This window comes from Cricetulus griseus, chromosome 4 (assembly GCF_003668045.3).
Source record: "Cricetulus griseus strain 17A/GY chromosome 4, alternate assembly CriGri-PICRH-1.0, whole genome shotgun sequence".
In the NCBI taxonomy this organism is placed as follows: domain Eukaryota; kingdom Metazoa; phylum Chordata; class Mammalia; order Rodentia; family Cricetidae; genus Cricetulus; species Cricetulus griseus.
The window spans coordinates 198,636,587-198,651,980 of NC_048597.1; the positions used below are offsets into that span (position 1 = coordinate 198,636,587).

The 15,394-nt window shown below is 41.4% G+C and overlaps 1 protein-coding gene across 4 annotated transcripts in view; it reads left to right on the plus strand.

Annotated features, from left to right (window-relative positions):
• The window catches only part of Mthfs (methenyltetrahydrofolate synthetase), a 28,637-nt gene extending 13,692 nt beyond the window's left edge, over nucleotides 1–14,945 (plus strand). For all 4 annotated transcript variants that reach the window (XM_027410975.2, XM_027410977.1, XM_027410978.2 and 1 more), the window contains one exon: nucleotides 14,612–14,945. In XM_027410975.2, coding sequence (XP_027266776.1) covers nucleotides 14,612–14,844 — 233 coding nt within the window. In that variant the 3' untranslated portion in view covers nucleotides 14,845–14,945. The remainder of the gene's footprint in view (nucleotides 1–14,611) is intronic.
• Nucleotides 14,946–15,394: the final 449 nt, after the last annotated feature.

The following is a 15,394-nucleotide window of genomic DNA, read 5'->3' on the forward strand; positions in this document are numbered from 1 at the left end:
TGGCAATTCTTTCCTTCTTGTGAAAAGGCTTCTGATGATCCAGCTATCATATCTGTAGTGAGCAAAAAGGAAAACAGCTGATGGCAAGGGTTGAATGTTAGCTGCCCCCACTGCAAGAAGCTTTTCTGGAAATCCTTACATCTCATTGGCTTTAACTATAACAAACCTAAATATAAGGGAATCCAGGATGTTTCCTTTATTTATTTATTTTTATACAGATTATAGGATGGCATTGTGTCAGTAGACAACAGTTCCTATCAGCCAGAGTTCTGTAGACTTGCAAAAAACCCGTGTGTTCTGTCTAAGGGACAAAGTAAGCTCTATGGCTGTATATTCAGGAGAACGTCATTCCTGGGTTTATAAATGACATCACCTAAACTGGCAGCAGCCAGAGGAGGAAGAAGACACAGGCCTGTTGTGGCTCCACCTGAGGGTTTCTTCTCAGAAATCTCTACTCCAGTGAAGCCAGTATTCTTGACTTCATTACACATAAGACTTATAGGATGAGCAGTTTGAAACAGAGTTGGGGCTTATTAGAAAGGTCTTAAATGTACATTTAAGCACTAATATTGAGAGAATAGGGTGGAGAGAGAGAAGGGGAAGGGAGGCATATACAAACAGACTCACTTAGGAAAAAGATAACACACACCCAAGTGTAGGCATGGACGTTCCAGTGGAGAGTTGCCCTTAATGTCTTAGGATAGCTGTGTAAGCATTCTGGTGGCTTTTAAAGTTACATCAGTTTCAGGTAGCTCTAGCTCCAAATGGTCCAGCTCCCTCTGCTGGCCTACACAGGCATCTGCACTCACGTGCACATACCCACACACAATTAAAGATTGTAAAATAAATCTTCAAAGAGTTTAGAGAGTAAGTAAAGATGTTTTGGTATATTTGTCCAAACTTTTATCCTCTGTCAGAAACTTTTTTTTCTTTTGTAAATAAAATAGTTTCTGTGGTACAATGAACAGGATTACTGGCTGATAAGATAAAAGAATAAGTAGGTCCAAAGAATCAACAGAATTTTTAGCATAGTACTTTCCATGTGTCTATGTCCCCTTAACCTTGTTTCTGCACATTTTCTTTAGTGTATTGTTAAATGTATTTTAACCAGTTTATACTTGTTGCTATTTTATGTGGATTTTTTCCTTTTTATATAATGGATATATGCACATTCAGTGAGAGGAAGCGAGAGGGAGATAAAGTGGTGTGTGTGTGTGTGTGTGTGTGTGTGTGTGTGTGTGTGTGTTACTTTTTCGATTGATAGCCCTGGCTAGGCTGGAACTCATTCTCATTATTCACCCCCCCTGCCCCAGTGCTGTAATTACACATGTGTATCACAGCTGGTTAGTCTTATATTTTAAAGTGATTATAACACTGTTGTATAGCAAATCATAGCATCATAGACTCTAATTTTCAAATAGAGATCAGGAGTCTCTGAAAGAATTTCAAAAATCATTACAATCATAATTTTTTTCTCAAGTTTGGTGAAAACAAACATTGAAGCTTTGATAGCATAAGAAATGTCTATCCTTGCTGAACCGTTTTCAAAGCGAGATGTGCGAACTATAGTTTTCACAACTATTTCTTAGATGAATTGTGTACTCTTCTCTAAGTCCAGCAGATGTCAGTGTTTCACAGATGGATTAGTCGGAAGCAGTGCCTTTTTCACAGTCTCCACTTTTCTATGTCCCATAGTCATTTAATAGTGTAGTGGGAATCACTGAAGTGGGAGTCAGCTGGAGCCCATCCAAGGCAATCTTCTACCTTTCATAAGGGAATGGGCCTCTGTGGGAAACGATTCATCAAAGTCACAAAGGTCAACAGTGAAGCCAAGCCAAGTGTTTTTGTTTCTAAGACTTACTATCCTCAGAAATTGATTAAAAATAGGTACCAAAATCATGGAAAACAAAAATGTATAATCCAGAATGAAAGCCCCACTTTTCAGGGAAAAGAGACAAATGCTGTTCCATTTGTGTGGGTGTATAGACAGCAGTTCAGTTGGGATGAATAAGATGCTAGATTCTTAAACTGTATAATTAGGTGGAACCATCTGAAAGCAGCTGGCTGAATATGGAATTACTGGATGTGAAAGTGACCTTTGAAAACCATTTTGCTTTTTATCTGATCCGTGTGACGCCAGTGTTGGTACTTGTCTAATTACCCGTAGAGTAACTGCCATATTCTCTCTGCACATAGCCTTATCCATTGCATTGAACCAAAATAATACAAACCATTTAGTTCTACCTGTGTTGAAAAACACTATTGAGGGATCTATTATCTTTTACGTAAATGCATGGGATAACAGAAAAACTATGGTATTTTCCTTCTGTGTTATGACTAGAGACAAGCCAGAGCAAATAAGGGAACACTTAGACAAAGTCATAGAAAGGATGATATCTATTTTAAGGAAATACCTCAACTTCAATCAGCTCACAACATCTTTTCAAAATATGTTAAGGAATGTAAGCCATGTAATTACTAGGCTCTGGAAAGTTCTTCTTCATGTGATGAGTATCTGCTATACCCATGCTGACTCCTGTAAGCTTCTAAGGTCTTGAAAATATCTTTAAAGGAGTCAGTTGTCTGGTGGGCTACATGGAGTACAAGTTACTGGGGTCTGATTACAAACCAGGGATTAGCCAGTGAAGACCTTCTCGAGCCTTCCTTCAGAGTACTTGGGGAATGTGGGAATGCTGTGCAGGTTAATACTACATTTTCATTAGGAGTAAATTTGCTTATGTAGGGATATGTTAATGTAGCATTTTTAAATGCCAGGAATGATTTTAGACTGTTTCTGTGTAGTCTTCAAGATGCTTCTCACTTGCCTCTGGCCTTCTCCACCTTGCAGTGGAATTTATTTTCCTTGGAGATTCAATTTGCCCTCCCATGGCCACTCGTGTTCCCCTGGTTTTCCTGTCAAGATTCCCATCTGCTTCACTGGTTCTCTCCATGGATCTTAGTGGGTTTCTTTCCTAGGCACTGGAGGCACTTTTCCACATGGTCTGTATTTACGCCCCTGCTGGCTTGTTTTCCAGAGGTGACCATCACTGTCCCTGGACACATGCCAAGTTCTCCAAATCTATGCTTTTCTTATTTCATTTTGATACCACAGGCTATGGCTGTCCCTCATCCAGATCCCTGAAAGTTCTATTCTCGTAGCACCTACTTCCTTAATGCCGTTTTCCTGGACTTAGCCACTTTGCCAGTGGGATACTATTATCTGCGTTCTCTTTATTGCCTTGGCACTTACATTGCTCCATCCCTATTACAGTTTAGGTGTTTCCTTACATTCAGCTTCTTGGGTGTGTTTTTAGCTGAGCAAGTTGTTAGTCCTTATTGGTATATATACCTTTCCCATGCTCTTTGTAGTTCCTTGGGCATGGCTGACTTTGTTTTTATCGAGTTAATAATGGCTATTTATTGACTTGATTCCATTGAATTTCTGATAGAACATAAGCTTTGGGAAAATTTTTTTCCTGCTTCCCCCTTCCTGTCAAGTTAGTTTTAGGGTACTTTAAGGGTTTCAGGAGCTGGGCTTTGGTGTCACATGCCTTTAATCTCAGCACTCGGGAGGCAGAGGCAGGCAGATCTCTGTGAGTTTGAGGCCAGCCTGGTCTACAGAGTGAGTTCCAGGACAGCTTACAAAACAATACAGAGAAACCCTGTCTTTCTCGGGGGGGGGGTGTCAAGATAAAGTTTTTTACCCACCAGAAAAAGAAGCAGATAACAAGGCTAGCTGGAGTGAAAAAAATCACCACAATTCAGACCCAGGTGATACTGGTTCATAGTCTTATCTACTTTAACTTAGGTTTTGTAGCAGTAGAAGTTGTTTTGGTGGCACAAGACCCACATCAGGTGAGCTATAAGGCTTCCTATACTGTAAGTCTGGTTACATTGCTGAGCCAGAGAGACTTCTGGGCTTTCAAGTGTCTGTTAAACATTTGGGTAGAACAAGTGATGGAAGCCAGTGAGCAGTTTCTATTTTGCTAAAGTCTTGAGGCTGAGGAAATGGGCAGCACTATTGCTGATTAGGATAATGACTTCGTGAGTTGATCATGTACAAAGTAAGATAGATAGCAAGAAGTCCAAAGGCACTCTTACCCCCAACCTGGAAGAGATGCTTTTCATTACTCTAGAGCAGTGGTTCTCAACCTTCCTAATGCTGCGAGCCTTTAGTACAGTTCCTCATGTTCTGGTGACCCCCCAACCATAAAATTATTTTGTTGCTACTTCACAACTATTTTTGTTACTGTTATGAATTATACTGTAAATATTTGTGTTTCCAGTGGTCTTAAGTGAATCCTGTGACATAGTCATTTGATTCCCAAAGGGATTGAGACTCACAGGTTGAGAAACACTGCTTTAGACTAAGACACATTTTAATTAACTCATTAATGATGCTGGTAGCTTCCATATGCCAGGGAAACACTCTCCCAGCCGGACCCCTAGCCCTTCTCTTCTTTCTTGTGCTACCTCTCCTATTGTATTTGTTTCTCTTTATTATTGTAAAGAAGCTTAGAGTATAAAATCCACACCTTTGCCCTTCTGACACACTCCATTCAGCAGTGTTAAGTTCATTTGAGTCGTGCAACGGATCTCTGCCCGGCGATGGTGGTACACACCTTTAATCCCAGTACTCTGGAAGCAGAGGCAGAAAGATCTCTGTGAGTTTGAGGTCAGCTTGGCCTTCAGACTGAGAGAGAGAGAGTTCCAGGGCAGCAAGAACTACACAGAGAAACCCTGTCTCAAAAGACCAAAAATCAAAAACCAAAAAAATTCATTTAGGGACCTGAAACTGCCCACTGAAAGATGACACACACACCAGATGACCCTCCTCTAGGCCTAGGGAACCATGGTTCTTTCCATTTCTGAGTTTGACTTCTTTAGATACATGTAAGAGGGGTTGTACAGTATTTTTTCTTTCTGTGGTTCTCTTATTTATTTCTTGATTGTGTCATACAGAGAAAGAGTTCTAAGAGTCATTAGCTTAGATTGAAGAGTTTCTCTCTTCCTCTTTTTTTTTAAAAGAAAATCACATGACCAGAGGTTACTCAGATTAGAGAAAAAGCATAGGAAAACCATTCACTCATTTCTTCCCATTTCTATTGTCCGTTTCGGCCCATCTGACTATGAATGTCAGCGAATATCTCCCAAACTTAGTGTCAAAATAACACTTAGGAACACTGTTTGGATTAGAGAATACTACTTCTTTACATTATTTTGCACAGTGAAAACAATTTAATCTCTCCTTCCATATTTGTTTTAGTCAATATCTTCTAAGATAGAATGAACTGAAGTTTACTTTTCTCTGCCCTTAAGCCCTAAGTGAGATGTCCAAATCAAGGGCTAGCAAGCTTTCCTGCCAAGGAGCAGATAGTAAATATTTGGGGCTTAGTGGCTGGTACTGCATCTGTTTCAGGGACTGACTCTTTATTTCAATGGCAAAATAAAGTATGGCTGGGTTCCAATGAAACTTTATAGCCGTATTTGGCTTGTAGGTTGTGGGTTGCAAGCCTATGTAGTTAAAAATTGGGGGTGCAGAGATGGCTCAGTAGGTAAGAGTGTTTGCTACAAAAGCATGAGGACTGAGTTTAAGCTGCCAGAACCTGAGCAAAAAGCCAGGCCTATTATCCCAGTACTGTGGGAAGGTGGATACCAGAGGATTTCTGGTACTTATCTCTTCCTCCAGAGAAGAAACCATAGAGTGATAGAACATGGGATGTCCTCCTCTGGCCTTCATGTTCCTATATGGGTATACACCTACACCTACACACACACACACACACACACACACATACACACACACCACACATGCATGTACCGTACGCACACAGAATTGGTTCCCCTGTTCCCACTTTGGTTCTTGGTAACTAATTTGGTATTTTTTTCATATATGGTTATGATTGTTGTTCATAGGGATAACAGTGATGGTCATGATGTCTAATAAAATAATATCAGATAATTGCTACCTGTTCCCCATTATCTTAATATTGGAGGCATATTTTCTAGATGAGGTGTTGGTCAAGATATAATTTTTTTAAGTGCTTAAGAAAATAGCTAACATGACTTCAAAGTATGTTTACTGGTGAAGGGTAGAAATATTTTAGAGTACACACACACACACACACACACACACACACACACACACACACACACACAGTCTTACTAAAAAAAAAAAGCTGTGCCCATTTTTTGCATTAATTTTGCCTGTGAAAAGGCATCTAACTACCCCATATGTAGCACTAATAACAACCAAAGTGAGGGTTCCACCCTAGTCCAATGTGGTAAACCATTGAGCTTGTTTATTAGGCTTGTTTCTAAGAACATGGCTGAGGGGGTTACTTACAGGAGAGTGGGTGGCTCCCAAACAGCTACATTACTGCAAAGTCCCACTCCATCAAGTAGGATGAAGTCATGAAAGTTGTACCATGGATTCCCACTTAATCTTCCTCTTTTTATATACTGTAGTGTCTCTCAAGAGCACTCATAGCTGGTTTGTGGGAACAAGTAATGGCTGGTCGTCCTGTGGTGGTGCTTCACCTTTTTCTATTGGTGGGGGGGCGGGTAGGAGGGAGGGTGGTGGTTATCCATAGCTCTGCTACCATTACCATAGACCTAGCTTTCATTATGTTTTTGTTCTTACTTTGTTAACATGGCTATGTTTTCTGTACTCTTTACTCCATTATAGCACTGGGACAGTAATTTATGTCTAGATAAAACAAAAATGAATTTGCAGTGTTTGATCATAAAGATGAGACATAAAGTAGAAACTAAAATAATCCAAGTCTCCATGCCCTGAAGTAACCACGGATAATAACCATGTTTAAATCTGTTTGTTAGCTTCCACTAGACTTACAGTCTTTTTCATTTTCCACTCTAATATGTGGGCATATTAGAAACCAGAGGATGCTGAAGTGCTAAAATTCAGTATCCCCATGAAGCACCCACATTGCTGCCCAGCAGCCCATCTAGCTGCCATTCTGCTGATACCAGAGACATCCTCTCCCTCCTACCTCTTGCAGGTCTGTGAATGGCCAGTGTTCCCTAGCAGTTACTACCTAAGCACTATCAGCCCCCTAACTGTCCCCTTTATTGAACGTCTCCCCTTTTCCCAGTTTGTGTGTCATCTGTCCACACTGTGGCCCAAGCCTGACTATACTGTATTCAGTGATACTGAGCCTGCTTCCATGGTGGATTTAATAGAACAGTCTTTGTTTGCTTTACCCTCCAGCAGAAGCTCCCATTCTCCCCATCATTGGAGTCTCAGTGTCACTGGCTATATGACTTGGTCAGATTATATCTTGGTTTTCCCATTTGGAAAAAGCAGAGCATAATGTGTTTTGTGGGGTTTGTGGGCCGGTGATGTGAGTTGGATAGCACAGCTGGAAAGTGAGCATCAAGGATTAATGTGTTTGTTCTTGCTCTTCTTAGAGACAGACACTTCCCAGAGGATCCTCTATAGAGGGAAAGCTGGTTTATAACCAGAATGCTTTCCCATCGTGTCTGTGCAGGCTCACATGGTTCATGCTCTGCCCCTGGCTGTAGCATCTCTTGTGGATGGCTCCTGCCTGCACATTTCTAGCTGACACCAGATGGCAGTGGAGAGTTAGGTTTGCTCTTGGAAAGGGTTTGGGCTGATAAAAAAAAAAAAAAAGTAAATAACTTAAGAAAGAAAAAACTTTCAGAGCCCACAGAGAGTAGGCATTTTCATATCCAGAAGTATAAAAGAAGCCTGCATTTATTGAATATCTTACTGGGTTTTGACATATTTCCTTCATGTATTTACTTAGCATCTCTGTAAAGTTGGTAGAATCTGTCCCATCTTAAGATACTGGGTTTTAAGGAGAGCTTCAGTTACGTAGAAGTTTCTTAGATTTGCATGGTTGTTGTGGAATCCAAACCCAGTGGCCCATCTGGAAGCCAGTACATTTGACTGATGGCTAAACTGTCTTCTAGGCTCTTGCCTTCACAAAGAAGGTTGACATTTAAGAGTAGAATTTTACATTTCTAGTTCTGTGTGCCATGTGATAAAAATTCACAAGGAGTAGTGTGGAAATGTAGGGTCCCCTTTTTATCCAGGACTTTCCTTCCTTGTGTTCCACAACTTTTCATCTCAGAGGCAGCCACTTCTCTGTGTATCCTTCCTGAGATGGACTCACAGGAATGCCCAGATACCATAGAGAAAAGGGTGACTGTCTTCACAGGCCACCTTAGTTGGACTTTGCTAGGGTGAGGGCTGCTGTGGGGAAATACTCAGCAGTTGGTACCTTATGAACTTCATGTTTCTTCTGTGTTTCCGCTTTGCCCAGAAGAGTCTAATTTCCTGTCTCCTTTGACTGTAGAGGAAGGTTAGGGCACAGAGAGGATCAAGGTTTATGTGAGAGAAGTGATTTGACAGAAGCACAGAAATTCTTCCCATCAAGGCTACATGTAAGGGACAAATGTACAAAAATGGGAGAAGGTAGGCACTTTGGAAATGACCCATAAAGGATAATGACTTTAATGGCCCAGGGATTTTGAGCTGGGTAGCTGTCCTAGCTCTCTGGCCTGCTACACCTAGGAATGTTTTCTTTCTTAAGAAATAGCCTCCATTTCTATCACTATCCAAATGTCCATGGTCTAATTCTTTGTTCAGAGACAAATAGATTTGAAAACCTCAGTGGGTGCCTTCTGAATTCTAATCAGTTCTGTGACTACTTCTTTCATTTAAACTCATAGTGTTCCTGGGGTCAAGTCAAGCCTCACACTTATAATATCCTTAGTTTTGAATGCAAGGCATAGATAGGCTTTTTATGCTGTGATGCACTGGTCAGCAGAGTACCCTCTTATACCCAGGAATACAACATACCTGGTGTTGTGTGCTTGGCCCAGTGCTCTGGTGATAAATGTCGATTCTGTATTTTGATGCACATTGGTGCCCATGTCAAAGCAAAGATTTTATAACAATGATGAAATGAATAGTCAGGGGTCAGCCTGTCTTCAGATGTGTATGATTCTATACTGAGATTCCCAGTGGCCAAAACATGTTGGGACAGACTGAAAATGCATTTATGATGTAATTATTTTTTAAATTACTGGTTTCTGTTAAGCAATTTAGTGGATTAATTCTTCATGGGTTTCCAGTTTTTTTTTTCTGAAATTTTTAGTGTGTGTGTGTGTGTGTGTGTGTGTGTGTGTGTGTGTGTGTGTGTGTGTGTTGTGGAGTTAGAGGACAACTTTAGGGGAGTCATTTCTCTCTTTCTGCTGTGTGACTTGTTGGCAAGCACCTTTAGCCACTGAACCATCTTGCTGGCCCAGAAAAAAATATTTTTTCAAAACCATTTATACATGTAATCAGAAGTTGACTATGTCTTATTGTAACACATAAATTGGTTTGGTTTATTGCCTTTTGTGTTCTGCATTGTTTCTCTGTGAGGAGTAAGCATAGTGCATCAGTCTGCTCTAACACAACTGTGATGGGTTCAAAGGGCAGATTTCTGAGTCTATCACAAGAGCTATCATCATGAGTTACTGGCCCTGTGTTTTGTTTTGTGATTTCAGGTTTTTTTTTGTGCTGTGGAAACATGTGTGATGGACATGTCTGAGTCTCTGCAGTCAGCCATGGGCCTAAGTAGGCATTCAGTTGTTGATTAAGTTGACATTTGATATTAATAGTTCAGGGAAGCTTTACATCATAATATGCTTATTCACTCAAGGGTTTAGATGAAGGTGGTTTTGATTGATGTTTCATAGTTAAATACAAGGTAGTGCTGGGATCCCAACCTGGCAGCCTGTCCAAAAGCCTGCACAGTCCATCTCTCAGTAAAATGTTGTAAAAAATGTTGTATAAAATGTTGTAAAATGTTGTAAAAAAAAAGCTTCACCTATGTTAAGAATTCTGCAAAGCTTTCTAGGGTTTATGTGGTTGTGGAGAGTTGGAATGCTGCAGGTGTGTAACTAAATTATCATGAGCTATCTATAGCACACCAGTAGCTATTCATTGCCCAGCTCTGTGTTATATCCAGCATCCTTGTGATTTCCAGGGGAAACCCTTTTGTGATGTACTCACAAACCACTAATTACCACCAACCCAAAGGCTAAGAATGCCACCAGATGCTACCTGAAGCTTATAACCACGATTCCCTTGCTTTGCTGTCTCTGGCCTGTCTGATGCTCCTACCATGTATTTGAAGAGTGTCTTGATTTATGACTTTTTGTTCTGTAAGGATAACAATTTCACAAAACTGTTACCACTCTGGGTCTTGGTATTTGGAATAACCTGAATCCATGTTCCTGGCCCATGATCACTAATATTTGGCTTTAGAATAATTTATCCCTTATTCCTTTTGAGGTGAAAGCTGTGTTTTTACACTGACCATGGCCTCTAAAGTAGTTGGCCTGTGGCTGTGTTTCTTGCACTTCTTTGCTCAGCCACACTTGTACCTGTTAGCAATGGAAGCAGTGTAGGTCCTGATTCTTGCCCCTCCTGTGATGGCTTCTTGTTTGAAATGAATGACTGAAGAGCTCTTTGAGCTCTCTGAATTGCTTTCCATGTGTGAAGTGAAGAGCAGTCTGCCCCCTCCTGCCTGCCTGAAGATGCAGCACTTTTACTCACCCCTTGATTCCTAATGCTGGGCACTGGTGGATACTTATTTACCCATTTTAGTAAATAAACATAGCCAGTTATCCATGTGTATATTGCCTATGGCTGCTTTCACAGTACAAAACTGACCTGCGGCCCACAGTATCTCATAGCCTAAATTATTTATTACATGGTCCTTTACAGAAAACAAAACTCAACAAACCAACTCTGGTTCTTTACCTGCACTTTCCTTGTTTTCTTGTTCCCTCTTTGGCTGAGATCTGGGGAAGAAAGAGTACAAGAATCGGTTCTAAGGGAAGATGGGTGTAAGTAGGTATGCTTGATTTCACTGAGAGTTCCCAAGGAACTCCATCCCTTTCTCCGCCAGCCTGTTCAAGAAATGGTGCCTCATATTTCTTAATTCACAAGAGAAAGTCTCATAATAAGTGTGATTATCATAGGCGGTACTTAACTGTAGAGTTCATAAGCTTTATCTAATTTAATGTTTGTGACCAGCAGGGGACCAAGCAGATTTGCAGGTGGTAATGTTGAAACACAGAGTGGAAGGTGACTCGCCCTTGAACCCACAGCTAGGAAGGAGCATGGTCCTTGCACCTTACCAGCTACCTTCAAAGAAGGCTGCTGTTTCAGAGCAGTACCAAATAATGGGAAAAAAGAAAAGTTTGCAAACAAACACAGGGTATAAGGCTGGGGCAAAGGTAAGCTTTACAGTTTTGAATGCAAGAAAGCTATGAAACTACACCTCTCCCAAGAAGGATAAACAAACAATAAACTATGACTGTGTTGAAGGATTTAGTGATCCCAGAGACCTCTTCCTGAAGTTCCTGTTGGAATCCTGATGAGTGGAGCTCTTTGGCTGTCCTGGTTACATTCTGCTGCAGTGGGACTTGTGAAGCGAGAGCACACAGGGTTAAGCAAAAGCAGGATTGTGGACTGTGCTGATACCATTGTCCTCTGTTAATGAGACTTTGGTGATTGTAAACAGGGCCATGCCAGAGCTGCAGGAAGAGTATGTGTGAAGAAGGAAGGCTCTTCTGTTTTTCCTACTGAATTTTGACTTTGTGGTACAATAGTGTGTGCCTAGGGTCATGCTCTAGTGTGTATGGCATGGAAAACTTGTTGAGCCCCTACCTGATTTTCTTATCCCCATAATTTCTTCATCATTGGGAAAGGGGGCATCCAGAAGTAGTGTTATGGTGTGTGAATATCCCCAGAGGGGTGTGTGTGTACCCGTGTGTGTGTGTGGAGGAAGAGGAGAGAAGGGAATAAAGGTCGGTGGCAAGGCACAGGAAGAACTTCAACAACATATAGATGAAGTCAAGTGAGGAACACACTATGTATCCAGAAAAACACTCAGATTCATGAGATAGCAGAAGTGGGAGCATACCAGGGGCCACAGCCCACAAATGGGAGAAGAGTGTTGGGTGGGGGTAATCCTATGGGCAGGGACACACAGCCAAAGTCCCAAGTAGAATGCCAGGACCCCTGAAGGGCATTTTCAGATCCCTGAGCTACTCAACACTCCAAAGGCCATTCTCACTTCTGCTTAACAGCTCTAGCATTCACGTCAAACTAGCAGGCATCTGAAGGTAAATTTACTCATTTTGTCCCATAATGTTACTTCTTTAATACAAATATATGTACTTAGAGTTATTAAAGTGGGGATGTCATGCCAGGATTGATCTGTTTGAAGATAATGTACTCATCTTTCAGGGTCTTTGTGCTCTGGAAGTCTATTAAAATCCAAGCATGAAGGATGGCTTGGGAAAAATTATGGCCTGCAAGGAAATTTGCTGCCCAGAGTAATCGACAAAGACATATACACTCAGCTCTATGAGGTAGACCCCAGGGAGAGCAGCAGACCGAGCACAGGGAGGAGCAGGGTAGTGGCAGCAAGCTTGACTCCAGCCTGAGGGCTGAGGATGGCTTTCCTTGCCTGTTTCCTTTCTCCATTCTCTTCTTCCACCAGCGTAAATGTGGCAGCTCCAAAATTCTGCCTTCTCTCCTTAGGAGTTGGCACTGGTGGATGTCCTAGCTGTTCTGTTGCTTTCCCTTTTTGTTGCTTGGCTTTTATACTTTTTATTATGTTATCTAGTATGCCACATGGAATGTAACCTCTTAAATTATAGTTAGAGTGCATTTGTGTTGACTGTAAGCACAGTGTCATATCACAGACCTCTAGGACTTTTCCATCTTGTATGACTAAAATGCTGAATGTTATGTTTATCAAAAGCATCTTCCCCGGGCCCCTGGCAGATGGTATTCTCCTTTATAAAAGTTTTACTATTCTAGATGCCTGTAAGTGGAATCATATAGTGCATATGTTTATATGATTTTTTCATTTTCCATAGTATCCTCACAGTTCATCCATGTCCACTATTACAAAATTTTATTCCATTTTCTGGCAGATTAATATGTTACCATATGTGTGTACCATGGGTTTTGTTTTTGTTTGTTTATTTTGATCAATTGCTACTGTGTTGAACATTTAGGGTATTCTACCTTTTGGCTTGTATACAATTTTACAATGAAGTGTGTAAAGTTCCTCTAAGATCTTCGTTTAATTTTTGTGGATAATCCAGGGGAGTAGGACTGCTAGATTTTTATGGTAGTTCTAGTTTTAATTTTGTGACCAATCTGCATGTTATTGTCCTAGCATTTTGTACGTCTATGGCTAGTGCTGGAGAGAACTGGGTCTGTCCTTTTACTCTACCCCTCTCTTCCTTCTCTGGGAAACAAAACTGTGCCTGCCCTTTCTTCAGCACACTTCTGCTCATACCCTTCTTTTGGTTTCCAGAATATAACCTGACTCTTGACATGTTCTTAAAGATGCATGACAAGTCAAAATACCCTATAACCTGGTCTTGTCACCCATCTAGATTTACTTACTTTCTGCTGGAGTCTCTAGAGCTCCTCTCTCTGTTTTTGGGGACAATTGATAGAGATGTTGTCTTGGCCTTGGCCTGAATTTTTATTTTAATTGAACTGCCATCTCTTGAAGGCAGGGACTCTGTCCCCTCTGAGGACTTTGCAAAATACAGTTCTCACCATGGAGAGGCAGAAATCATAGAAAATGCATGTGTGTTACAGGTTTAGAAGACAGGAACCTTAAGTCAGTTGTGCTGGAAACATAAAGAGGACCTAGGAGGTAAGGTCCAAGTGTACAGGACACTGTTCAATCCTATAGAGATGAATGAATGGGACAGGGGAGAGAGAAAAGGTCAGTGACATCACCATCTTAGCAAGCAGGGCTTGGAATAGACAGGCAGGCTTGGAGGGTTGGATCTGACTGCACCTGAGCTGTTGAGTGTCCTGTTCAGTGGGTTGTTGGCAGGCAGGGTGGTCAGGTACATGCTAGGAACAGGAAGTGGAGTTCACCTCATAGGAAGTCAGCAGCTGCTTGAAGCAGGGGCCAGTCTAGCTGGCAGTCTGAGCAACACTACTTCTAGCACCCTGTGCTGCAGAGTCCTTGACTTCCAACCATCATATGCCTTGCCAGCAGTGTTGTCTGAGTGGTTAGCCCACAGCTAAGCTGAAAGTCTGAGCTTGCTCTTGCCTGTCAATGGGAGGGAAAGGAAGATGGGTAGGCTGCTCAGTACTCTTAAGAGCTATGGAAATAGCTCTGTCCTTTCTGCTTTTCCCTTAACCTCTCACACCTTTCCATCTGTCATTATCCAGGCTACTGCCTCCCAAACCAGACACTGTGTAGAATGAGGTGCATGCTAGAATTAATGGAAGTTCTGAGGCTCTGCCCATGGAGAACCCTCTAGCTGGTGTGGATGGGGCTAGCAATCTGCCATTGTATAGAGGCCCACCAAGAACTGCTGCAGGATAGATGCAGGACTAACTAAGTCACTGGAGAATTATTTCCTTCTTTGCCCAACTTGATTTTTTCATAATTTCACAAAGATCATGTCTTTCTTTAGAAATCATAAAAAGATTATTGTTATAAGAACTAAAACACAGATGCTATCCTGAAGTGATCTTACAATAAACATTGATACTCCATATACATTCCTATTTCCACAGGTGGACTTGACCTCATCTTCTTGCCAGGCCTTGGGTTTGACAAAGATGGCAACCGGCTAGGGCGGGGCAAGGGCTACTATGACACCTACTTGAAGCGCTGTGTGCAGCACCAGGAAGTGAAGCCCTACACCTTGGCTTTGGCTTTCAAAGAGCAGATCTGCCCCCAGGTCCCAGTGGATGAGCATGACATGAAGGTAGATGAAGTCCTTTATGAAGACTGCCCAGCATCTTAAGTCATATGATGACAGCCATCCTCACTGTTTTGTACCAGTGTGAAGAAAGTATGCGGATTTCCCCCTTGTCAAAAATAAATCAAATGGTACATTAAAGTGAATATGGATTGTGTTTCTTTAGTGTAAATAGAAAATATCTAACATAAAACCATCTTCAGAAATCAATAGAAGTGTGAGTACCAGGATATTAATTCAAACGGAGGCAGAAGCTGTATGGTTTTCAGCTTAGCTTCCTGGTGTTAAGTTGACCTTTCTGCCTTGCAGTTTAACTTAAATATTTATGAGTATTAGAGAAACATAGAAATTGGGGATGACGACTCCATTCCCTAATGTCTGGCTATAGACCTGATTGCTCTGGCATATGGAGACTCAGCTGTTATTAATTGGTTTGGCAGTACTTGATATGGATAAAATATTTCCCAAGAACAATATACCACCTAGTCATGGCTTAATTTACTCACCTCGAAGTTTAATGTGCGATACTTTGTAGCTCCATGAGGGGAACCTTTGGTGGTTTACATACTTTGATTCAGTTGATTGGTCTCTGGCC